We start from the raw sequence: 26971 nt of genomic DNA on the forward strand, positions 1-26971 counted from the left end.
GTAGCTTCATTGGTGGTTGAAACTAGAGTCAGATGCCAAATTCTCAATAAAACTGTTTGTTCTTTAATCCAGTTTTGCATTTGCATTAATTACTCTTTATCTTAATGCGTATGACATCAAAGGCAGCCGAGAACATCACAAAAAATGATTATCCAACATCAGAATCTATAATCAGTTCAAATAATCAACCGAGAACAAGCCCCATAACTCATAGCTACACATCATTTTAAATACAATAGTTGCAGCTTGACTGCTCAAAGCTCAAAGAAACACCAATTACTTCACAAACCTACAATATTTACAATAATATATGCACAAGCTACCAGCCGTTTGCATGTCCTAAGTATAAACTTTGTTAACACTACAAGTCTCCGTTCTACATAAAGATCAGAGAGGGTGGCTGCACAGTTTTGACTTCTATGCAACTCGAAAAGAGAAGATACAAAGAAAGCAGCTCCTCATCCTCCAAATTATCCTTTATAAGACAATCAATCAATGACAGAACAGTATGCTTCTTAAACTGCCCGGTCAAGTTAGGTAGACAATCGACGACAATCTGGAACCAAAACAGTGGATTGACCTTTCCTTCTCCAAGTTGCTGTGAATTTGTTCTCACAAGCCAGTCTGATTAGGACATGGTGCACTTTTTGACAACAGCACAAGCCAGAGATCCAAATCAATTCAGCGCTTGCTACTACGCCTCACCCAGGAAGAAAAATCCTTTATCCTAACTTTATCAGCGAATGTCAGAGGGAGTTCTTCATCTCTCTGCTCAGACCATCCTATCAAACCACTCCCATCCTCTGAGGTTCCTTCTTGAGGTGCATGCATGGACTGAGGCTCCTCTGGTATATCTCGATACAAGTGTTTCAGTATAAAGAGAGCTGTATCAGGATCTCTCCAATAGTTTCTGCATTGAAAAAAGCATGTTTGAAAGAACTAGCAATTAGTAACTCTGAAGAAAACTATAACTAACCAGTGATGGTTGGAACAGGAAAGTCAGAGGCTCTAGCCCTGAATACTTCCTGAAGATGTAATTGCATCATCCACACTCAATTAAAATACATGTTTAGAAAGAGCAAAGGATGCTGAGAAGAAGTACTTCTTCCCCTCTGTTTTCCTTTTCTGTTTTGGTGGTTAGTAGCATTAAGAGGCTAAAAGAGAGACACAATGGAGGTATTAAGTGAAGATGGTTGTTGGTACCAAGAAGTATTAGGTAACCACACAGCTTTATACTGTTCATATGCTGACAACTTTCTAGTCATGGCATTCAAGCAATTACATTACTTCTGAAATTCAGCTTTAGAAGTTGGCAATTAATTGTCTCAACAAGACAATGTCACCTATTGGAGATAGATATGAAATAACAATTAAAAACTAATAGAACAAAGCTGATACTTACGTATGGGACCCAAGGGCTGATAGATATGGATGACGGAATGTTTTATCCTGCAGTAGCAAACACTAAGTAGTAAAAACCAATGGTAGTAGCTTCAATGGCTGACGGTGAAGTATAGTCGCATATATCAGACTCATTTTATTGATCAGACTGATCAGCTTCTAAAGGGTAATCAAGTTCAAATCTTGCACTGCTAAATCAAGAAGACAAAAAAATGCTAATCCTTACACAGGATTAGGAGGGGCACAAGGAAGGAAAAAAGAACAGCTAAAAAGAACCTACTTGCAAAGAATGATCTATTCTCCCATCCTCACTTCCTGTAACTCTCTCCATCATAATTGATCCATATGATCTCTCTTCTTTTGCTAAAACATTTTCTGATCCCTCTGCAAAGTATGTGCTAAATGGGTCAGAAATCAAGAAGGGACCAAACATGGTAACTCAAACAAAAAATTTGAAATAAAAAAAAAAACAAAAGAAGCATAATCATCTTAGGATTACCGTCCAGGTTATCCTTGTTTCTTGATTCGCAGATTGTAAGCACTTTAACCTGTTCAAAAAGAAAACATTCATCCAAGTTGTTAAGACATTAATCTGTTTCTGTATGGTAATCAAATAAACATGTCCAATCAACAATATGTATGCCAAGGAGTTACATGTCTGACATTTCTTCATTTTCAACATCTAGACTGCTACACTCAGTTATTAACTTCCATAACACACATTATTCAAGCAAATTCCCGCTCGGGAGCCAAAACCAAAATGAACACGCTTGCTACATACTAAGTGCTTCGCATAATACACTTATATTCAAGCACATTGTCCTGTACCATCTCTAGGTCCAATTCTAAATCCTAATTGTGGGACCATCAACGCACCAGACATTCTCTGCTTACAATCAGTCAATCCAATTTTCATAGTAAAACAAAAAAATAAATAAATACGAAAATTAAAGATGAAAACATTTCTGATCAGAGTAGTATAAATGCCTATTGAAATTTGCATCACAACCAGGTATGACCCCAAGCAAAGCATTTGACAGGAACATCAAACAAAGTGAAGTAATCAAGAGTTTTGAATAGGAAAGGGCAAGACAACAACCTGTGGACGAAACTAACAGGTCCATATCTTAAAAGCAATGCACTGACAAAAAACTGCACCATGTATTTCAGAATGGAAGGGTTGACTATTTATTTCCTCATTCCAGCAGAATACGAGGTACTTGCAATCTACCCTATTCAGTAGCCATGTAATCATTGCCAATAGTGCAAGTGGTCCAAGTCTCTATCTATAGTCATGTAATCATTGCCAACAGCAAATGATCAGTAATAAGAATTACTACTTATCTCCAAAGGTTTAGCAACATCAAATTCTCATGTATCAAATAATTGTCTCACATTTCCCTTTTCCGTTACGTTAGGGGCACAAAAGCCTAGCTTCCCCTGTTATAATCCTAGAGAATAAAATTGGAATTCTCGTGCACATAAATTCGCTCTCTCCATACACGCCAAATTAAAAGAGAAAAAGGAAGTAAGCAGGAGCTAGGGATGATCGAGATTACCCTAACAGCGGTCATTTGATCCATCAGGGCCTGAGAATGTGAAGCCAAGCCTTCTCTAAACTCCTGCAGACCATATCATCAGTGACAAAAAGAGAACAAGATGTTACACACTCACAGTATGGAAACTCAAAAGGGTCTCACCTGAAATCTAACATACAACCGCTTTTCGCCCCTGTGGTAAGGGATAATCACGGGGCGTTTATCTACATATTCTTTACATACGAGTGGTTCTATTCTGCGCAAAAAATGAATGTGGCAAGGAATAAAATGTCATAAACCGAGCATGGTTAAATATAGTAAAGATGAGGTCTTATGTCTACCTGTAAGCAACAGGATCAAAAGGGTGAAAGATGTTAAACATTTGTCGACAGGCCGGCATCTCTTCATTTATGTTATCTTCTTCCCAATAATCTTTCCCTTTGCCTAAAAATCCAAAGAAGAAGAAATCATTATAACTAGAATGGACCATGTCTTGAACATAAACAATTACACAGGGACTCAGAATATCTTATACACTATGGAGCATAAGAGTTGAATATGCCCATACGAATGTCACACCAAAATGACTTCCCTTCCAACAACATATTTTGCATGTCAGAGCTACAAATATTTTTTACTATTCTAATCATTAGCAATGAATAGAATAATTAGTTGAATTTCATACAGTAATGGGTTATAAACCAGATAAAAAAAATTAATGCATACTTCCAAATGTTAATCATATATATGATCTGATAGAAAGTCCATCACTTCCGCTGAATATTGCAAAGAAGCTATGGAAAAATCTCATGAAAGTGTCCAGAATAAGTGAGTTTACAAAGATAATGAAGAGAAAGACTTCTAAATTTATCATCTGAGACTGGACATAACTGAACTGCCAGCACAGCAGTAGTAGCATGTATCCTCTTTGCTTGAATTGTTTTTGGGTACAATCACATTCCTTGACATTTGCCTCTTGCAACAAACAAGAGAGAGAATATAATGGATGAAAAGTACTCAATAGCCTTCATATTTCACTAACACAATAGAAGCAGAAAGGGCTAAATGAAGAAGTGCAAAACTTAACAAATGAAACAAAAGAACATGCCTTCTCCAGAAAGACAAAATAGAATCTCCATAAACATGTGATCTCAAGCACAAATTGACACGATGTTTTGCAAAACATGCACCCACTGTTTATAGAGTATAAGCAAGTAATATCTTTTGTGACCATTCATATGCATCCAAAGAAACATTGACGTGCACAGTGGACATACAGGAGATAGTGAAGCATCAAAATAATATTGATCTTGAACCATTACCAATTCCGATACGAACATTGCGAAGCGAAAGGAACACACCAAGAGGAGAACCAACGGTGAAAAATGTATCCACCTGACACAAATAAATCATGAACTCTATCAGATACTAGCATGTAAAACAAAAAAACATTGCAATTTGCAAAACATGAGACTATTTCATTCAAGTATGTTCTTTTTTATGCATTTGGAAAGCACTATGGAAATAGTGATACAGAACTAAAAGAATGAACTTGCATAAAGAAGCACAACACTTTGGACACCATATGAGAACATCTATAAAACCATGGTAGACTATTGATGAAGCAAACACCAAGTACAACATGTCAATAATGGATATGCCCACATCAGTTTTGGAACCATTCACTCGAAAAAGAGACCCTAGACCAAGTAGAGAGTCTAGCTTAAGGAATCTAATCATTGCATATTATTGAGTCTATGAATATTGTACATCTCCACAAAGAGAAGACAGAGGTTTCTTACTTGACTTAGTGTTTCCTTGAGGTTGTGTGATGCAATCTTGCATTAGATGTATTGCCTAAAGGTTCCTAGAGTTTCCCATATCTATTCTTCTTTTAATCTCAAATTTCAGCAGTTTTCTTTGTTTTCTGTTCTGATTCTAATGAGCTTTTTTCCAGGAATATTTGCCTAATGTATTGCCAGCTATTACGAGTTCTAAGCTAAAGAAACTGTTCCATAAACCTGTTGGCCCATCAACACCTTCTGTGCTACATCACCTATACTTCCCTCAAACATACTTGGGCCATACATACACGTAGACACTTTTCCTTCTCACTTATAGATTTCAATAAGGATTTTGCTTTTGCATCTGTAACTTTTTTCAACAACAGGTAAGTTTTCCTTCCTCCAGCCCACAAACCCCATTTTACAATTACATCAAGTACAATGAACAAACCTGATACTGTTCCCGCCAATCTCCCTACATAAAAAATGGCTCTTTTACTAAGAAAAAAACAAAGGACAGACTACAAACTACAGTACAGAGAGGAATAACATTACCTTGAATGCCAATTTCGTGTACTTTATATAGGGAGTGTAACTCTTAGATGCATGATTTGGCCCCAGTGGAGGTCCATCAGATATGGGTTGTTTTGACATAGCTTTAGCCTTCTCCACATTCCCTGGTTGTATGACACCATCAGAAGTCAAAAAGAAATGGCAGAAGAAAAGACTATATTTGTATTAAAGCAACATTTGATTTGCACCTGCACCACAGGTAGATTCTAGTTCCTTGATTTTGGCTTGTAGTAAATCAATCTGAAACAAGAGAAACTTTGTTGGCTAGAACAACAATATGAACAGTGGGAAAAACCCTATTGTATGTTATAGATATACACCTCTTCCTTTAAAAGCTCAATCTGTTTATCCTTGTCATTCTCAGGTACTTCCTCGTCAATGTTTTCCTCATGGCTTTCCACAACCCCATCACTAATGTTCATTGGTTCACAAGTTCCACCTATTTCACGAGAAATCAGATCGCGGTTGTCATTAGTTTCAATCCGACTTTGACCCAAAAGCGAGGCATGACTTCCTGCAAGGGATACCTGTCAGGGTAAGTATGTCTGAGTCTGACGATGCAAGAGGATTCACCGGATTCAAAGAGTTTTTATCCTGGTTATCTACTGGACCCAGGAAACATGGCTCCAATCTTGGGTCCCCTTTATTTGTGATGCCTGCTTCGCGATTAGTTTCATCATTAACATTGCTCCTGTCCTCAACATTCGAGGCTAAGGTGCAGTCAGATGATAAGCCAATTGTATTAGGGTCATACAATTTATTCGCATTTTGATCCTCGTACATGCACTCCATCGGAAATGGGGAGGACAATGTCTCTTGATGACAAAGGATGTCATAAGACAGAACACTCCCAAGGGAATGACCATAAATTGAAACCTAACATGATATAACATCTCTATTAATATGACATCAGAACCTTAAACTTAGAGCAAGCACAAATTGAATATGAGACACAAGCACATACCTTCCCATCATATCCTGGATTTCGCTTAAGAAACTTCAAATATAACCTATTCAATTGGTTTGATACCTTCAGCATAAATGAACAATTTTGCAGACGTCAGAATAATATAGAATCCAAAGAGTTACAGACACAAGGTAATATGACATTCAGACACATTATTTTACAGCCACCAAGCAAAATTCATTTCTTTACAGCCACCAAGCAAACAGCCACATTCATCAAAACATTCAGACACAACGAAATATAATGTTAAGCATTTATGAACCACATGTTGGAGAACTAAGCAAGGCAAAATGAAACTTTTGCTTAGATGAGGCAACAAAAATATAAATCTGAAAATATTCCCCAAATGGAGTAATATCAGAAAATGTACACAGATATAAATAAAAGATAAGCGAATGACCTGGAGACAAAGAATATTATAATAATTTCACAAGGAATTGAAGAAAGACTCGTGCTAACTTACATTAAATGAGAAAGTTCAGAAGTGCTTTTATTTGTGACATAAATGAGCTCATTCCAACTTACAACACATTAAGATGCAACTCCAGCCCATATGCAGAAAAGAAGAGAACGTGATTCCCTTTATGGAAATATAGATGAAAGCCAAATTATTTCGTCGTAAACTCGCTAAATTTCACAGTTTAGCAAGTTCAGAGATTTCAGGGATTGAAAGTCTAATCAAAAGCAGTGCCTTTAGAACAACTAAAACTACATAACCAACATAGCAAATTCATTTCTTTCAGATAAGAATATCTTGTGTTGCAGCATGACCACAAAATAAAACCATCAGTATGCATCAGCAAGAGATCTCTTAAGTTAAAACCATCACTATGCTTCCACAATTGAAACCACCAGCAAATGGTTGCAGACTGAAATACCTATCTTTATCATAGTAGCATAAGGAATCAATCAAACAAACGTAGGAAGTGATAATTACAGCATCTGCACAGGAAAAAGGTACTTCGTTCGGAAGTAATAGTGACTCACTTATTACAAGACAAAAATGAAATTTCTGAACAAGAGTCGAGTACAAAAGTATGTAGACAAACACTCAGAAATCAGATTAGAAAGGACGAAGACAAAGAAACATGTGAATTGCAGAAGCAATCTCTACTCACCGAGTCAATAATAGCCTGGCAGTATATGGGGCTCATGTAGTACAAGACATCATGGACTGTTGCGCTCAGCATCACGCGAAGCTTCCTCACCCCATCTAAGGTAATTCTATCTACAGCATGTTCACTACTAAGCTTCAGACCTTTCCTCCACTGATGAAATCAAATTACCAAAAATATGAAGTGAAATATTGTTTGTATTAGACAAAGAGGACCCGCTTATAATAAAAAAAAGAAGCATATTAATACCTTTCCACCTACGAATGTAGCAAAGATGTCTTAAATAAAAAAAAAGAAAAAAAAAACTACCAAAGAATATGGACATGGAATTGGTGTATTTCACTACACAAAGAGACAATATAAATATCCAGTAATAGGCAGTCAGAGGATACCTAACCTAGTTTAGCAGAGAGAGAGACAGAGAGAGGGAGAGGACATTTTGTAGCAGATTCACCATAGCGAGTTTCAAAAAATCTTTAACCAGTTAATTATGCGGAACAAAATTATCCTCCAGTTGCATTAGAAACACATCCAATGGCTAATGATCATTTCATAAGGATATATTTCTAATCAGTGGAGAAGTTTTCAACTAAATTATGCCCTTCCCATTTGCCCATGATGGAAGAGGCATATGGAAGACAGTGAAGTATAATAAAGCAATAGAATCAATGTCTACACTTTTCTATTCACCCTTGATAGTTCTCTAACTAATTCTCAAATTCATAATGATGTCCTCATTATTATTCAGTACTCTATCTCCTCCAACTTCTAAGTTGGAAGTGAAAGAACATGTGGAACCAGAGTTAAGCACAAGAATACCTAAACGGTGGATGATTCAAGAACATGCAACGAAACGTAGAGTGTAGTATGCTCCCTATATTGAGATACAGAATACTGGGATAAGCTTCCTTGACTACTTAAACAGCTACAGTTTCAACACACTTGTGAGGTTAACGAGTCTTTCAGATCATTTTAACAAGTCCTTTTATATATTAATGCAGAGAATAGATATTTAAACTTTCTCAATTTGCCAATGAAAATACAAATCTAAATTTTATACAAATAAGCTAGTTTTGACTTTGAATGAAAAGTCGGTGTTCCAAATTGCCAAACAATGATGTTCCAATCATGCTCCAGTTTCATCCTTGAGGTTTAACAATTTCTAGCAACTTTGGTTAGCAATGTGTCGTTACTTCCGCTTCTCCTTTCTTTCCTTGCTAAACAAGGTAATGCACCTGCATGTGCTTTCTATCCTCATTCCATTCCAATAATAATGCCAACCAGCACAAAGCTTAAATATAACTGAGACAAAATTTGACATACAAAAACCTATGCATCACCTAGCATCCAAATGTGGATTGAACAAATACGCACAAGATTTATTTATTTTTCCACCCATTCAACATCCTCTATGTTTTAGTCAAAAGCACTGTCATACCCCAGACATAATACTGGCTTAAAGATTTAGAAACAATACAGCGAGTAAGTTGCTCTTATCATTTCCTCATTCTCTTCCTAAGTAAGCAGATTTATTGGAGCAACTGCAGTTTACTTCAATTTATGTTATCTGATTGTACAAGCAGCATCTGTCTAAATTATTTCTAAATCCAGATATGGCTTCATAGAAACCTTTAGATACAGGTTCCTGTCACCAAAACAAATAGAACAGTCTTCCCCCTTCGACAACTTAACTATGCCACTAAAACCCCACCTGAACAAACTCTATTATCTTTCAACGAAACCAAAAATCAATAATCAGTACAACAAAATTTTGTTCGTCAATGTCCAGCTTGTAACCTTCACTTCTAATGTTAAGTTAGACTCCTCTCCAGGATAAGGACCAACCCCCCAGAGGATAGCAACCTTACAAACATACAATCCTATAATTTTTTTGCCTCAACCGAAGCACTATTTAAATCACCAATATTGCAAAGAGCTATGTAGAATGTTCCCAAGATACCTAATAAAGAAATATATTGCTCAGTAGATATAGATTATATCGAACAATGTTCTGACATCCTTCCAATTAATCAAATAAATGCATGAATAATTAGACAAATAGTGAAAAGCAAAATATCAAGTCTACCTGACATGGGATGAAGAGAACTCTTTGAGTGCCAAGTTGATATGAACTTAAATGTCGTTCAGCAAGGCTTGCAGTGACTTCACGAAAATCTATAACATCATCAACTAAATTAGACTTTTCCAACCTTTGCCCGATACCATGAACCATGAATAGTAGATGCCGAACAGGAACCTACAGCAGGAGTAATAAATTATATTGCTTGCATTAGAAAGTAACCAGCATATCTGGTGGCAGTTGTTCTTGATCACTGAAAGTGACCATACTGCAAAGAGAAATTACAACAGAGAAATTTGTACGGCATTTAGTTGGGAAAAAGAGAACAATTATCAACCGAAAAAAAAAACAAAAAGACTATAAACACTTAATGCCAGCTTCAGCTCCTAATGCTTTTCAGCACCATCACGATTCAATTACAAGTATGTGTACTCTTCTCATGTTGAGAAATGTCTCCAGTAGGAGCCAAGGCAGCTCCAACAGCAGTAAGGCAGCAACATTTAAAACCAATTGCCATGCAAAATTTTATACAACTGACCAAGAAAAATAAACAAAGGTCATACAGAGAGTCTAAAACCGTCCACCTTCACAGCCAGCAAGAGATTGTGGCTTAAATAAGAGTTGCAAAACATTATCATTGCCAACTTTGCATCTATCAAGGCTTCATTAACCCTGAAAGTACATTCAAAAGTAAACCCAGACTATTATTTTCCCAAGAAGTTAGAGCAATCCCTACAAAATTCAAGATGGCCTGGCACAGCCGAAAGTATATTCCCTACTTAAAGCCTACACCATTTGACTATTTCATAGCATACAAATGCCAGATGAAGACTTTGGTGAAAAATCCTTATTTGCGTTTCCAAAATTATTCCTGAACAAGCCCAAGTAATAACCCACTGTCTTCCTTTTTAACCACCTACTCACTGATGTAGAGAAACCATTTTCCAGTTGACCACCCACTCACCTTCTCATTTGCTTTTTATCTGCCACAGATACAACTACGCATAAGCTGGAAGATCATGAGATCAAATTTGCTTCTTGTTCAACACTATATCAACAAATATCTGTGACCTCGTAACAAATATCATGCAGAATACAGCAAATCATAAGCTTAATCTTTACCGATTATTTCCATAAAGAATAATTTCACAATCTGATTGTCACACAGGCTCACAAAATCAATTTGAAATCACGCCAGTGAAGAAGCATAAGTCTATCATAGTTACCGAGCCCAAATTATGAGGACTAAGTTATATGAGGTTTAAACTATACAGAGACCTGACCGCAGCAGTAGATATGATTGTCTCAATTAATTTGGTCGTTCTTCAGTTTAAGCAGCAAAGGCCTATGTTAATCAATTGAGGATTATGAAGCATGGCAATCACTATGATTTTCAACGTCACCAAAAAATTATGGTCCCAAAATTGTAGACAGTTAAGAATTCTAAGCCCTAGGAGCCTTACTGGAAAATCTCTTGTTTCTTCTTTTTAAGGGAGAGGGATGAGTCTTCCCAATTGCAGAAGGCAAAAGGATTTTGTGTTTCATAGTTGTTTCCTCATGGCTTGATATAAGGTATATAACACAAGCAGCATAGCAAGGAAAGAAAGGAAAGGATCAGTTAAAGTCCTACAAGAAAATGATGAGTGGGAACATGATTAAGCAAATACATAGCACACCACCTTAATTCAAATAGAAGCACTAAAGTTCCAAATTTACTAAAACACACTAAATAGATACTATAGATACCTTTAAGATAACTTTTTCATTCTTGTATAGACTATTAAAACTTTATCATCTTATGCAAGAAACACAAGCACAAAAAGGCATACAGACACGCAGACATACACTTTGCAAAAGTGAATATATGTGGAGATGAACAACTCTTATCAACACATAACAACGGCAAAAAACTCATTCGTTTAATTTCCATCATCTTACACATGAAACACAAGTAGGGGAAAAAAAAAGACAGATCCGTACCGTAGAAGTAAGAATATGAGTAGATATACATAAACGATTGGCACAACAAAATGCATCATATTTGGAAACAATTTTGCTTTGGATATTACCGTATAACTTCAACATGGCCATTAACAACAAAAAGTACCGCCACTGGTTAAAGTACAAAAAGTAGGCAGACATACCTGTGAACAATAATCATCCATTTCCTCCTCCTTCTGCTGACGTAATTCATCCTTATAGAGCAAGAGTCTTATATTATTAAGAGATTGCAGTAAACTACTTCAGCAAATGCAATACAACAGACCACACATATCATCCAGAAAAGTGTGAAGATATAGGAATTAACCCTTTTTCTTGAAAAGATTAAAAAAAATCAAGGAAGCCCCAAGAAAAAATCCTTCAAAGTTATAAGACAAGCAACATACCTGGGTAGGTTTTGAAGACAGAGCTGGCACATAACCACGCCTCAACTTAATACTATTCGCTCCTAGAGTAATAACAGTTGAAAGTCCAGATGCATCAGCATTAAGCCAAGCTTCCCATGAATCGTCTTCCCCAGTGAAAAGTGCATGGAGTCCCTAAATCCAGAAATGCAACATTTACAGAAATCATAAAATCAATATTGTTAAAATGGTGAAGAATCTAAATATGCAAAACTCTGACTTACTGGGTTAGAACCCTGTAAATCAACTCGAGCTGCAAACAATCCTGATGGTTGAAATGTTCTTCGATGCCAAACCTGAGGATAAATATTTATTAGTCCTTCAATTAAGGATAGATGATTTAACAAATGAAGCCCAAACGAAGAGATAATGCACAAATCAGGTGGAAAATTACCAACTATTGGGTTTAAATGATAAAGTTCATTGATTAGCACCTACTAACAAAAAAGGAATACATAAGAAAGGACTCTAGTAGGGGTCCAAAGCTTCAACAGAGAACTGAAGCTTCTCATAAAAGAAATATCACTCCTTAACAATACTAGACAAAGGGGAGGGAGGGGGAATGAGCCCATTTTTAATGAAAAAAAACAATCCACTACCACCATTTAGTAATAGTATGCATTGGCACAACAAAAGAATCACAAAGTTATAAAGATATTTCCAATTACACTCAATAGAAACAGATATAAATCAAAAACACCAATGTTAGCATCCTATACCTTGCTACGATAGGCAAACTCCAATTGCTCGGCAACATCCTCGCGTAATGGAAGCCAATCAAGACCACCTTTACGAGCAAACCAGTGACCTCTAAGCACGCGGTGGTTTTCTCCACTCCAGTAGACAGGAAAACAGTGCCTCTTTACCAAATCTACCTGCATAAATAATATCATTCAGCTCAGAAAAATGAACTGCATTTCAGTTGAAACAAATTCCGTAACTACAGACACGTCACAATGGAAACACTTTTGTGGATTGACCTACTGAAAATCTCAGAGAGGATAATAATATCATAGTACCTCATACAAACCACCCTTTACAGGAACACCAACTCTCTCTTCTTCAGTCTCTAAAGAAGATTCTTTTAGCTGTTGGTTCAGTGTAGAATAGCTTCCAGGCTGCCCTCTTGGACCTACACTGCATTCTGCGTACTCTTTCCACCAAATAGAAAGCAATTCTTCCTCTCTCTGAAAGACAAGTAAATTAATGCTTAAGATCTTCGCTTGAAGAGTGTTCAGAGTAGCAAGTGATCCAGCAAACTGTCTTCCTATTTACTTGACAGCCACTGACACATGCATAGATGTACAAGTGTGTATCCCTAGGCAAACACTTGTAATCATAATTTACTCAAACAAATGCTCACTGTTGAATAGACACTTTCTTAGTCAAATGATGTCTTTCTTGAATCAACAGACAATGAAACATGCACGAATTCAATTCTAGCAAATTGACTAAAGATTCATAATAAAACCTGCAAGAAAGATGCCTCTATTGCAAGAGAATCCCTCATACCAAATCGAAAATAGTCACCCTTTCCAACTATCTCTGAGCGAGGGACTGATGCAGCTAGCTCTGAAAAAACAAAAGGGCAAGGAAAACTTAAGCTAGGTAATTAGTTTCACATACCAATACCAATGATATGCAACAGTGATATGCAAAAAAAGCAAAGCAACCTGTAATAAAAAATTCCATTCACATACTAGGATTTATTCATACTAAAGTATATTAATTATTATTAGTCAAGTGCTTCAGTCAGTTCTTTTCACATTTCTGACATCCTAAAATGACCAGAAAAGAGGTTAGTTCTAACTAGCTTCATTGTTTCAACATCAGTTTCTTCACATTCTAACACTCAGTCAGTTACTCAAGTAATGTTACTCCTATAATCACTGTTCTTTATTTTGATAAGTCACAGCTGCAATTATAGACCACCAAGCCTTTACTGTTTCTGACAAGGAATATGCATGAGCACAGGTGGCTAAAAATCTCCATTAGTCTTACTATACTTACAACAATAGACTAATAAGCCTCTAGTGCTCATATACATTTCAACTACACTAGCTTTCCGTCCATATTCCATATCACTTATGGGTAGATCTTGTCAAAAGTATTTATTTTTCATTTCCTGCAAAAAAAAAAAAAAAAAACTCCAAAATATTCTTCTCGCTCATCAATCACCCACATGATTCAATCCAAGAAAGCCACTTACCCTGAATAAACATAAGCTGATTAGCCATTTCATGAATTTTAATTCTTCATCATGTACCATTACTTCAAGAAAACATCAATCTGGCATTCACGTCATGTTGTGATCCTTTTCTTTTCTTTCTTTTTCCTTCATTTACTACCTCAATTCCCTAGTCTAAGTTAAAGGGGGAGCTGGGATGCTGCTATCGGAAGAGACGACAATCAAGTTGAACAGCAGATATTGCTGGGAAAGTAGCATTAACCAGTTGAACTAACTCGTGCTTTTCAATGCTAATATTCATTATTTAGATACCGAGTTATACGCAAACAACATTAGCTTATCTGCATAAATTGATACCAAAAGCTAGAATGCAAATAGATTTTGCCTAAATATAACCGCAACTACAATAATTAGCTCCCATTGTACAGCGATTTTTCTGGAAAGTAATTTCTTAAACACGATTATCAACTACAATTTATCACAAATAAACATTAATTCTACGTTATACTTTTCAAAAAATTTTCAATTAACCGCCATACAATCAGAGCGCATGTTTCATTTTTCTTGTCCAGAGAACTGACCATTTTCAGCCAAATGAGTCTTGCAAAAGTACCAACGAACATCACCCCCATCTGATGGACTAGTTGTCTGAGCAAGATACTTGTGTCTGCCCTCAAACTGCTCAATCTCATGAGCCAACCTCCTTATATTGGATGGCGTATTCTTCAACATATCAGGTGAAGAAGCTTCCTCAGCTGCATTATCATTTCTTGAACCCGAAACCGATGCCATTGCCTCTCTCAGACCCTTCTCAGAACCCATAATCAAATCAAAATTTAACACAGAATCCACGAATCACAATTTTGAATTTTGAATTCAACAGAGCCTCCTTGCAATCACATCAAGTAGCATCTTCACACAAAACTTAAGACATGGGTTTCTTTAAGGTTCTGATTTTCAATTAAACAGGAAAAAAAAAATAAATGTGTATTGAATTAAAAAGAAAAGGCTCCAAGAAATATAAAATGGAAAGAATTTTCTTAATGCAAGTTTGGTTGTGAAGTTAAGACTTGTTAAGAGACAGAGAGAGGTTTTGAGAAAAGAAAGGAATAAGGAGAATATTCTGGTAATAACCCCCACAAATAAAATCAAAAGAGAAATGAAAAACCCAGAAAAATGGTGAAGAATGAAGCGTTTGAGCATATGTCACTGGAAGGACAAAGTGCAGATTTCATCTATACCCCTCTTAGTTTATATGAAATAAATTTTGACCCCTAATACTCTTCCTACAGTTGTCCTTTCTCTATTTCTTCCCGCAAAACATAGAAATAAAGAGTTTTTTTTTTTTTTTTGTTTGGGTTGAATGGAGAAAGAAAATATGTTCAAGGTAGTGGAAGCAGAAGGTATTACCTATTTATAATCATCTCCATTTTTCCTTTCCAATCGAGGTCATTTTCATCCAAAGGAAAGCAAAAGTATCCGTAATAACTACCTCATTCTCTAAATTAACCCTTTTTATTTTAGAAATATTTGTTAATATAACTAATTGAAAGGATATAATTTTTAATTCAGATGTTCTGAAAAGTGGGCAAAATTGAAGGGCTTTTCATGCAAATTATGAAAAGAATAAATGATCACAACAGAGAATGGTAGTTTTTGAACGATTGGTATGACTGGCAGAGCATAATTAGGCAGAGTTCTTCTGGCCTTGAAAATTTACAGGTGTATCGAATCTCATGTCAAAAGTCTTTTCGTATAGTATGTAAACAATTAAACATGAATTAAGGTTGTGTTTAGATTGCATTTTTCATGATTTTTCATGAAAAAATTACTGTAGCGATTTGATGTATGTGAGGAAAAAAGGTAATAGGGAAATATGATCACGAAAAACAATGTAATTTTCCGACGGAAAACCGCAATCCAAACAAGCCTAAAATTGTTTAGGCTTTTAACAAGTCAATAGGTTCGGATCTCATGCTCAAATCTTATATACTTGTACATACATACATCTACCAACTAGATAAGAGAACAATTGGAGTTCTCAATTGAATGCCAAGTGTCACTATATTGTTAGAGAAAGGAGTTTTTTTCCTGGTTTTTTCTACCAAAAAGTGAGAAATGTCTATTTCAGACATGGTCTTCAAATTCAATGTCTTAATAGTTCCTTACTATTTAGGGGCTAATTGGTAACAATGGTTTAGTTATTTGCATTTGTTCCTTTTGTTTGGTTTTTAATTGATGTGAAAGGTCAATTGAATGCTTTTATGAAAACTAACTCATTAAATAGTTGCTAACTATTTAGGGTTATTTTTGTATTTTTGAAAATATTTCTTTTATAATTTTCTGATCAAGTGCAAATAATTGTAAACTATTTGTGGGCCCTTTTATCACATGGGCTGTTTTGAATTAGATTATATGATTCATTATATAATTAATATAAATTAATGGAGTTATGCCCGTTAGAAGTAATGTGCTTAGCCGTTAGTATATGACTGATGACTGATGTTGAAGTTAGTCAACAGCACCTTAATTGTCTTATTACTTATTGAACTTCCTTCTTTCTTCATTTACCCAGAATTCCCTTCCCCTTCTTTTCTGTCGAATAGCCTTTTTCTTTCTCTCGATCGAATAGGCCGCTATACTATATCGGCCTGCAAAATTTTCAGTTTCTTACCGAATCCTTCAACAACTAAATTGTCCTTCAATTTGATTTCGACCCAGAAAATCCTCCACACGCACGTGAATTTTTGGCCTGCCCCAAAAATTAGGTCAGTAAAATTCCTTTTCCCCAAAATCTACGGCCCTGCAAAATCTTCGATTTTCTGTCAATTCCTCGAGCAATTAACTGTACTTCCTTTCGATTGTCTCTAAAAAAGTCGCCCAATTGACGTCAATTCTTCTTTTGCCCCAAAAACAGTTCACTGATATCTCTTTTTCCCCAAAATCAGCTCATTTTAGGGATGCCTGTTCTACCGACGTATGCTATGATGCAGCTTTCAAAATTTACTATTCCCAGTCCTATATATACTTTTGTTCCTCAGTTTTGCCGGTCTTCAGCAGACGACCGAAGAAAATCTAGGTATTTTCTATTCTGTGTCTTTTTATTTCAACCTGCAATTTTTTAGTTTGATGAATGTTCTTACCTTCTGTTCATTTATTGCCTTCCGTTAATTAAAGACTGCCATGTCTTTTATTTTATGCATAAAAGAATAATTATGATGCTAATTTTTCGATTAGCTTACGTTTACTTTTTCCTCTGTTTTTATATTAATTTCAAATGCTGCCGGACTTTTGCAAACATTCAGGCGAGCAAAGAAAATATAGGTATGTTTCTGTTTTCTCACCTTCTGATTTGAACTGCAATTTTTTCCCATTGTTGTTGCCTCTGTTTATTGCTTTCTTTTAATTATTATAAGAAATGCGATGTGTTTGATGTTATGCTATGATGGTTTACTTTTGCCTCTGTTTTTAATTTCAAATGTTGCATGATGCTGTTAGCTGTTTATCTATTCAATAATTACATCATTTAGTATCATTGTACTTCGGGTTATTAAGGATGTCATTTTATATATATTAGTTAGTTTTAGCTATTCTAGGATGCTTTGATTCTGTCATTTTGTGTACCTTTGGTTTAGTATCTTGCTTTATTTATAGTAAAATTAGATTTTGATCTTCTGTGTTTCAAAATGAAGAAAAAAAGAAAATTTAGTTCAGGTTTTAGATTGATAGATGAGATGTTTGATGATTCCCTTGATTTAGCAATGTTGGAAAGAAACAAAAGGAGAAACTTAAATATGCTGACTGAGCATATGAAGTTTACTCTTGATTCTTCTGTTTCTCAACCATATTCTCCTATTGTAATCAACTGTGAGAATGACATCCGTGAAAAGCACTCTGTTGAAACATGTGCTTCACAAAATCACATCGATAGGAATGTAATTCTGCCAAATCACTGCAGAGGTAAAAATGTTTACTTTCCTCCAAAAAATACTGGAGAAGTTCATTATACCTCTGATTCTACTGACAAGCATTGTTTGCCTACAATGAATTCATCTTTAATCAACCTCTGTGGTGTTGAACCTGCTACTTTGTCACAAGTGAACTGCAATGAGGAACCATTTGTTATAGAAAATCAGTTTCAGAGTGAACAAGTTGCAAACGTTAAAGAAAAAATTAGCTATTCTGAAATATCAAATCTAGATATGGAACTAGCTAATTATATTCCTCCCCTTTCTGTGAATAGCCATATACCTATAATAGGTAGTACATCTGTTATATCTTATGATAAGAGCCCTCTTGACTATTCTGAAATATATCATGATAAGAGCCCTCTTGACTATTCTGAAATATATCATGAAGGGGTGATAAATAAGAAAGAATATAGGAGGCAGGCCTACTTTAGATGGAAACAGAAAAAATTGAGAGGAAAATCTAGATCAATTGGTCCTTATGATAAGAGCCCTCTTGAATATTCTGAAATATATCATGGAGAGGTAATAAATAAGAAAGAATATAGGAGACTGGCCTACTTTAGATGGAAAAACAAAAGATTGAGAGCAAAATCTAAATCTATTGCTTCTACAAATATAATTGAAAATCGAACAAGCATCACGATTGTGAATGAGTGTTCCTCAGCTGTTGATGTTCAGTGTACTTCTCGATCTCGTTCGAAACATCGCAGATCATCTCTGAAAAAAACTCAGCCAGGTCTATAGTTAATATTTTTAAGTTTTCTAATATCTGTTTTTAAACTAGCATTAAAATCAATTGAATGATTTGACTACTAAGTGCTCTAAAATAATTATATTTTAGGAAGAGGATACAAAACAGGAAGAGCTTTGTTGGATATAATTCCTGACAAAGCTGATATCCTACCACGCCAACTAGATTGTCCTCATTGTGGAGCGAAGAAGTTTTTTTCTGAGACAGCGTATTTTTGTTGCCAAGATGGTGAAGTTATTTTAGCTCAAAATAAAATTCCAGATATCTTTAAAGAGCTATTGACTTCATCTTCACAAGAGGCACAATCTTTTAGAGCTCTTATTAGAACGTATAATAATCATTTTGGATTCACTTCCTTCGGTGTTAAAGCTGATCTGACTCTCTCAAAAAGGAATAAAGGAATTTACACTTTTAGAATTCAAGGACAAATATATCATTTTCTGAATGATTTCAATTCAAGCAATGATCATAGTAATAATTTACAGTTATATTTCAATGATTTTGAAACTGAAGTAAGCAATCGATTAGCAGCTTGTCCTAGACTATCTGAAAGTGTGATTAGAAAAATTATGCAAGTTCTTGAGTCTAATCCATATGCAAAATTTTTTAGAAATTTGAGAGAGGTACCTAATTTAGATAACTACTACATTGTGTTAAAAACTCTGCCCGGTGTTGATCAAAGAGTTTATAATAGACCGACAACTTCACAAGTTGCTGGTTTGTGGGTTGAGGGGCAAGAAAATGGAGAAACTGGCAGGCGTGATATTAGAGTTCATACCCATAGTGGTGCTTCAAAAAATATACAGTACTATTATGGATGTTATGATCCACTCCAATATCCAATACTTTTTCCTTTTGGTGATCTTGGCTGGCACCAAGGAATACCAAAGAAAGGAGCAAAAGTATATGGAAGAAAGAGGAAAAAAAAACAACCTGTAGCAGATTTGATTTCCCCTGCAAATGCTGCTACAGCAGAACAATTAATCCAAAATGAAGAACATGGTTAGTATAATAACTATATACCATGATCTTTCATTTTACCTATTTAATATTTATGATTACACATTTAATAATGTACTATTATTTTTTCCACAGCAATGGAAAACATACATGAAGATCCAAATTTTGTGTCCCTTCGAGAATACTATTGTTATAAACTTCAGATTAGAGACAATGATGAATCTTGGCTATTACATTTTGCTCGCCTCCTACAACAATATATTGTTGATCAATATGTGAAGCTTGAGACACAAAGACTTGACTTCTATAGATTACAACAAGAGGAAATTAGGAGAGAGTTCTTGAAAGGCATAATAGATGCTTTAGGATCAGGTGAGAGTCAAGCATCTAATGTTGGCCAACGTATCATATTACCGCCATCATTTATTGGAGGGCCGAGAAATATGAGACGTAAATACATGGATGCAATGACATTAGTACAGAAGTATGGTAAACCGGATATATTTCTGACCATGACTTGCAATCCTAATTGGCCAGAAATAAAAGAACACTTAATAGACAAAGAAGAGGCACAAAACAGACCAGATTTGCTTGCTAGAGTATTTCATGCTAAGTTAGAACAGCTTAAAGATGAACTTTTGAAAAAATGCATCTTCGGTGAAGTGGCAGCTTACACTTATGTCATTGAATACCAAAAACGTGGACTGCCACATGCACATTTCTTGCTAATTTTAAAGTCAAAATTCAAGATGTATACCCCTGAAGAATATGATAAAATTGTCTGTGCTGAGATACCAAATAAAGAGAAAAATGAACATCTATATAATTTGGTCATTAAACATATGCTTCATGGACCATGTGGTTCACTTGATCCAACAAATGTATGCATGAGAAAAAATGGAACTTGCAAGAATAATTTTCCTAAAAATTTCTGTGAGGAAACTATCCAAACTCTTAATGCATATCCTGAATATCGAAGAAGAGATGATGGAGTTCAAATTAAGATTAAATCAGCTCTTTTAGATAACAGATGGGTTGTACCATACAATCCATATCTTTTGGCTAAATTTGATTGCCATCTTAATGTTGAAATATGCTCTACAATTAAAGCAGTCAAATACATTTACAAGTATATCTATAAAGGTCATGATAGAACTAGCTTCTCTGTAGTGAATAATAAATCTGATTCAGAAATTGATGAAATTAAACAATATGTATCAGCTAGGTGGGTTTCTCCACCTGAGGCAGCATGGAGAATTTTTAGATTCTGTATGAGTGAAATAAAGCCACCTATTATTCATTTACAATTACATTTGGAGAATTATCAGCCAATGAGTTTCAAAAAAACAGCTAATCTTCAAAATGTTGTCGATAACTATCATTTGAAAAAAACAATGCTCACTGAATTTTTTTACATGAATAGGACAGATAAAGCAGCTCAGGATCTAAATTGTACTTATGTAGAGTTTCCTGATCATTTTGTCTGGTTACCTAAGCAAAAATACTGGAAATTGAGAGAAAGAGGTGAATCAATAGGTCGAATAATGACTGCTCATCCTTCCGAAGGAGAACGATACTACTTGAGATTACTCTTATCAAAGGTTCGATGTCCAATTTCATTTGATGACCTAAGAACCTTTAATGGAGTTCAAGTAGAAACGTTCCAAGAAGCAGCATTAATTCGAGGCTTGTTACAAAATGATAACAGCCAAGAAATTTGTTTACAAGAAGCCTCACTTTTTCATATGCCCTATGAAATGAGGAGACTCTTTGCAACACTTTTGGTTTATTCTTGCCCTAATGACCCAAAGGCATTGTGGCAAAATTTTGAATCTTCTATGTCAGAAGATTTTGCCAAATGTTCAGCAATGACATCTACACAAGTGAAAAGAAATGTCTTGCAACAAATTGATGGATTTTTGCAATCGATGGGAAAAAGTATACATTCATATAATTTGATTCCCATTGGATTCTCTTATGAAAATATAGACAATGAAACTCGAGAATTAAGAGCAGAAAGAAACATTGTCATTTCAGAAATTGACTTAAATTCAATTGAGCTACTCAATGAAAAACAGAAAAAAGCATTCGTAGTCATATCTGAGAGAATTTACTCAGATAGATCTGGTGTTTTTTTCATTGACGGTCCAGGTGGTACTGGAAAAACATTTCTCTATAGAGCTTTGTTAGCTGATGTTAGATCTAAAGGCTATCTTGCTCTTGCTACAGCTACATCAGGAATTGCAGCTTCCATTTTACCAGGTGGAAGGACTGCACATTCCAGATTTAAAATTCCAATAGATATCTTTGATGGTGCAACATGTCGGGTCAGTAAACAAACTTCTTTAGCTGCAATGATCAAAGAAGCAAAACTCATAATCTGGGATGAAGCACCAATGGCTAAAAAAGCAGCAATTGAAGCTTTAGATGATCTCTTAAGAGATTTAATGAATTCAGAAGAAATATTTGGGGGAAAGGTAGTTGTACTTGGTGGAGATTTTAGACAAACGTTGCCAGTTGTTAGAAAAGGAACAAAAGCTGAAATGATAAATGCATGTTTGATAAATTCTCCATTATGGCACAAATTAGAGAAATTGCAATTAATAGAGAACATGAGAGCAAAATTAGATCCTTCATTCACGCAGTTTCTTTTAAGAATTGGAGATGGGACACAAGAAACAAATGAGAATGACATAGTAAAACTTCCATCTTCAATTATAGTTAACTATAATAATGAGACTGATGCAATTGAAAAGCTAATCAATATTGTGTATCCTGAATTTAAAGATCCTTCAAACAAACTGTATTGCTCACAAAATAGAGCAATTCTAACTACAAAGAATAACTTTGTAGATGAAATAAATGATCAATTGATCAAAAAATTTCCAGGAGATTTGACTGAGTACCTAAGCTATGATGAAACACTGAATGAAAATCATCAATCTGAATATATTGATCTTTTGAATACTCTTACGCCAAGCAATTTACCTCCACATAGGTTACTCTTAAAATCCAATGCCCCAATAATTCTTTTAAGAAATCTTGATCCTGCTGAAGGATTATGCAATGGAACTAGACTCATAATAAAGAGTTTGAGCAAGAATGTTATTTGTGCTAAAATTGCAGTGGGTGATTTTTGTGGCAAAGAAGTTTTTATACATAGAATTTCCTTGCAGCCACCAAGTGATGAACAATATCCAGTTCCATATAAGAGAACACAATTTCCAATTCGTTTGTGCTTTGCAATGACAATAAATAAAGCACAAGGCCAAACTTTAGATTTTGTTGGTATTTATTTGAAAGAACCTGTGTTTTCACATGGCCAATTATATGTTGCACTTTCAAGAGCCAAAACAGCTTCGGCTGTAAAAGTACTTATTAGGCCAGCTTATTTTGATGAATCATGCACTGATCATACTAAAAATATAGTATATAAAGAAGTTCTTGAAGCTTCCCAGATTACATTATCAGGTTTTAATATTCATGGCTTTTTTTCCAACTTTATTATTTTGTTTAATTCACTATCTAATTTCTCTACAAATACAGCCCATCATGCCTAGACATATATCTTCGGTACTAAACATTCAGAAAGGAGCAGAAAAGTGGACTGTTCTAGCACAAGTTGTTCACAAAGGCCACAGTCAATTAACTCGTGAAGTTCCACCTAGGCGAATTATGCGGTTTCTGCTCACAGATGCTGAGGTCAGCAATTCTTTCCTATCTCTCTGGTCATTAATTAAATTCATAGATGAGAACATTTTAGATTCTGTATACGAACATTTTATGATTTGCTTCTTCATTACCACATGGTTGAAAACTTGCTGAAGCTGAGAATAAGGATGATTAGCACCACTTTTGACATAGTAATCAGTGAATTTAGACCTCTGATATCTTACTTATATCAACCTGCTCCTGAAGGGAATCTTGCTGTTCATTAAGTTTTTCTATCCAGCTAGCAAGTAGGCTTTGTTGGTCTAGAAGAAAAAGAAGAATGTTCTCAATCTGTGACATCAAAAAAAAAAGAGTGAATGAGAACTCAATTTTCAAACTTATACCAAAAAATTTTACCTTATACCGAAGTTATTCTTGCATTACAAACCTTTGTTATGAGCATATCACAAACATATACATATGCAATTCCAGTTTACCCTGTCATATTATTGCTTATTACATCTCACAAAAAACACACACACTAAACAGATAATGGAATTGTAAAAGCTTAAGGGGAGAAAAAATTGCATATTTCTGCTGGTCATCAAGACACGCTGTACCAGACAGCATGTGGGAGTATAATATGTTAATTCTCTAAATTTGCACAGGACTAATGAACTGGAACAATTGATATACTTATGGCAGTTAACCTTTTCATCTATACAAACCATAGTTTCATCTACTGATATCAAAACTATAGTTTCATTACAAGTGAATACTTGCCTAACTATTAAAGTATGCATTCCTATAATTTTAATTTCTGTGTCATAAATATAGTGTTAGCCATCAACATTATAGTTATAGCTATAACTCATAATATATATATAACTAACTTTTCCTAATCCTAATCAGGGAACAAAAGTTTCTGTTGTGACTTATGAACAACACATCAAGACCTTCAGCAAATTTCTGCAGCCTTATCAAAGATATTATGTTTCTAATGCAATTGTGGTTCCTGCTGACCCAACATACAGAGTTGGGACTTATGAATGCTCCTGGATTTTGAACTACAAGACTTTGATTGAAAATTATGCTGAACCTGTGCCACCTATGCTGCCTTGCATATTTGAGCTGACAAACTTCTCTGATCTGCACAAATATGCTGATTCAGATAACCTTTGCAGTAATTTTTGTTACATTATTTTTTAATTTACTTGACAGTCATTTGACATTTTATTGATTTCTTACATTCATATCAACACTTTTGTTTCAGATATTAGAGGCTTTGTCATTCACGCATTCCCAATAAAACAGCCAGATCCGGCTTCTATTTCTAGAGACATTATAATAGTGAATGAAGAGTAATCAAACCTGAATACTACCATTTTATTAACTCATTTTAGATTAATGGCAGTAGTTATAATTTATTTGTTATACCTGACAGGAAGAAACTGATGCTTATGACTCTCTGGAATGAATTTGAACATGATGAAGGGAGCAAAATAGCAGACATGATTAGCACTGCCCCTCTAATCATAGCTCTCCGTGTTAAAGTTACCACATTCAATAGTAAATTTTTCATTATGCATTATGATTTCTTTATTGTGTGTCTTTTAAGTACTTGATGTTATAATTACTAAACCATTTCATCATTTTTACAGCTTTGTCATTCACTACAAGGTATTCATCTGGAATTCTGATTAGTCCTCCACTTCCAGATGACCTATCTTTGAGGCAATGGTAAGTATAATTTTCTTTTTAGTTTTTTCCATAAATTATCAACTTATTTTACTGATAAATTTTGTATTTGTGCTCTAAACATAATCATTCAGGTTCAGCTTGAACAAGGAAGAAATCAGGAATTTGCTTGATGCTAAAACATACAATGATGCAAACTGTTTACTTCCTCCTCCAAATGAAGAAGATATCAAAGCAATCAGCAATTTTCAGGCATCATTTCCAGTTGTAAGTACCATATTGTTATTCTACAATTTTGGTTAAATATAACTATTTTCTGTCTAATTCACATTCAAATACCATTCATGGTTGCCTGCCTCAGCAAAAGGCAGCTTGGGTGCAAGGAACTGTCAAACTTGCATATGGATTCAGCAAATATTGGACTACAGCTTGTGCGAATTGTCACAAAATTGTGAATGCTGACATTGACTGGATCATCCACTGTCCTTCATGCAAACAGCAAAGTGAAGTTGAACTCAGGTTAGATCATTAACTTATGCTTCTAAATTAAATATTATTCGCATTTGTTACCATATATTAATCTTAATTCCTCCACTCAATTAAAGGGCTCGCATTCCAATTATTATAACTGATGCTTCGAGCTCAATACATTGCATTATATCTGGAGAAGATGCTGAAAAATTGATTGAGTTCACTCCATTGCAGCTTAAACAAGCACAAGAAGATGTAAGTATGAATTTTCTGTCTTATATTCAGGCATAAATACAGATATACATAGAAAGGAATTCGCTGAACCTAACTAAAAAAATTTTCTGGTGCAGGGCTTTCAAATAGATACTGAACTTAATGATGTCTTGAAAAAGTACACAGTGGTCTGTTTTCTGAAATCCTATGAGACTCCTTTCCAAGGTCAACTGCAGAAAAAAAATACTGTCATCAAGGCTTATACTGCAGCTGAACTATCAGACCGTCCCATTCCTCTGGAACTTCCAGAAAACACTCAAGTTTCTTCTGCACTTGGCAGTTCATCAGCAAGGCATACAGAAACATCATCAAAGGATCAATTGTTCACACCAAGCACAAAGTTGCTACTTGAAGAAATTGCTGGAGCCAGTTCTTACAAAGACAGCCAGACATCTGCAACCAGTGGAGCAAAAAGAAGCCTTGAATTTCCAGAAGATTTACCAGCAGACACAGATCCTAAACAACCAACAAAGGCTCCTGAAGAGTTTGCCAAAGAACCTGCAAAACCGTATGGTCCACCTGCAAATATCAAAGACAGTCCAGCCAAGAAACCTAAAGCAAAGGAAGACTGATATGCCTGATTTCTGCACTTTTGTTATATCTTTTGTTCATTGCCTTGATGACTATCTTGATTGCTTAGACAATGCCTTTTGAATTATATTATGATCCATTATTCTTTTGACTTAGAAAGTAATGGATCCTAATATATCTATGAATGGTTTAACCATCAATGTTGTAACTCAATAGGCAATGAAGCCTATTTAAACCCCCTAATATGTAACTGTGGGTTGAACTGAAGTGTGTGTTTTGCTAAGACATGAATGTTTGAGTTTATGTAATCTATGGTTGTGATTTGCATATTCATTATTTACCTCTTCATTTTTCAGTTGGTCATATCATATATATACATATATGGTCCTGATTGCCCAGGTGTGATTAAGTTGTTTGATCATATCAGTGGGTAGGCCGTGCAATGCACGGCCAGAATCATGCTAGTACATATATATACTGGTACATGGAATGCTCCACGTACTGCAAGTTTTGAAAGGCCTTCTTTCCTTGTACGATTTTGTCAAGAAGGATATTGCTAGTCTCAAACTCCCTATAAATGAATAATTGCGTTACATCCACCATTAAGGCCTTGC

The 26971-nt window shown here is 35.1% G+C and overlaps 3 protein-coding genes across 5 annotated transcripts; 2 read left to right on the top strand and 1 right to left on the bottom strand.

Annotated features, from left to right (window-relative positions):
• Positions 1-148: 148 nt before the first annotated feature.
• On the bottom strand, positions 149-15098 carry LOC113712886 (phospholipase SGR2). Of its 3 annotated transcripts, XM_027236499.2 has the most exons (22): positions 14633-15098; positions 13335-13435; positions 12883-13050; positions 12583-12738; positions 12088-12159; positions 11846-11998; positions 11603-11653; positions 9465-9635; positions 7382-7531; positions 6261-6326; positions 5824-6172; positions 5617-5735; positions 5485-5536; positions 5279-5400; positions 4262-4334; positions 3281-3383; positions 3102-3195; positions 2961-3023; positions 1901-1949; positions 1682-1785; positions 1403-1449; positions 149-910 (listed from the first exon to the last, which is right to left on the bottom strand). In XM_027236499.2, the coding sequence occupies exons 1-22, from the start codon at positions 14871-14873 to the stop codon at positions 682-684; spliced, it is 2733 nt and encodes a 910-aa protein (XP_027092300.1). In that variant the 5' UTR covers positions 14874-15098; the 3' UTR covers positions 149-681. The 3 variants fall into 3 exon arrangements, with proteins under 3 accessions (XP_027092300.1, XP_027092302.2, XP_027092301.1); XM_027236501.2 differs by lacking the exon at positions 13335-13435 and having other exon boundaries at positions 14633-14754; XM_027236500.2 differs by lacking the exon at positions 1403-1449 and having other exon boundaries at positions 768-910.
• Positions 15099-16546: 1448 nt separating this feature from the next.
• Positions 16547-26690, top strand: LOC140014918 (replication protein A 70 kDa DNA-binding subunit B-like). The gene is made up of 12 exons (XM_072066593.1): positions 16547-16819; positions 17000-17130; positions 17357-17375; positions 23280-23435; positions 24297-24567; positions 24658-24745; positions 24829-24953; positions 25046-25124; positions 25217-25349; positions 25444-25601; positions 25688-25808; positions 25904-26690. Exons 4-12 carry the CDS (start codon positions 23286-23288, stop codon positions 26396-26398), a joined length of 1620 nt encoding a protein of 539 aa, XP_071922694.1. The 5' UTR covers positions 16547-16819; positions 17000-17130; positions 17357-17375; positions 23280-23285; the 3' UTR covers positions 26399-26690.
• Positions 17786-22866, top strand: LOC140015074 (uncharacterized). Its single transcript, XM_072066947.1, has 4 exons — positions 17786-18758; positions 18864-19775; positions 19869-22731; positions 22860-22866. The coding sequence occupies exons 1-4, from the start codon at positions 17786-17788 to the stop codon at positions 22864-22866; spliced, it is 4755 nt and encodes a 1584-aa protein (XP_071923048.1).
• Positions 26691-26971: the final 281 nt, after the last annotated feature.

This window comes from Coffea arabica, chromosome 10e, assembly GCF_036785885.1.
Source record: "Coffea arabica cultivar ET-39 chromosome 10e, Coffea Arabica ET-39 HiFi, whole genome shotgun sequence".
NCBI classification, from domain to species: Eukaryota; Viridiplantae; Streptophyta; class Magnoliopsida; order Gentianales; family Rubiaceae; genus Coffea; species Coffea arabica.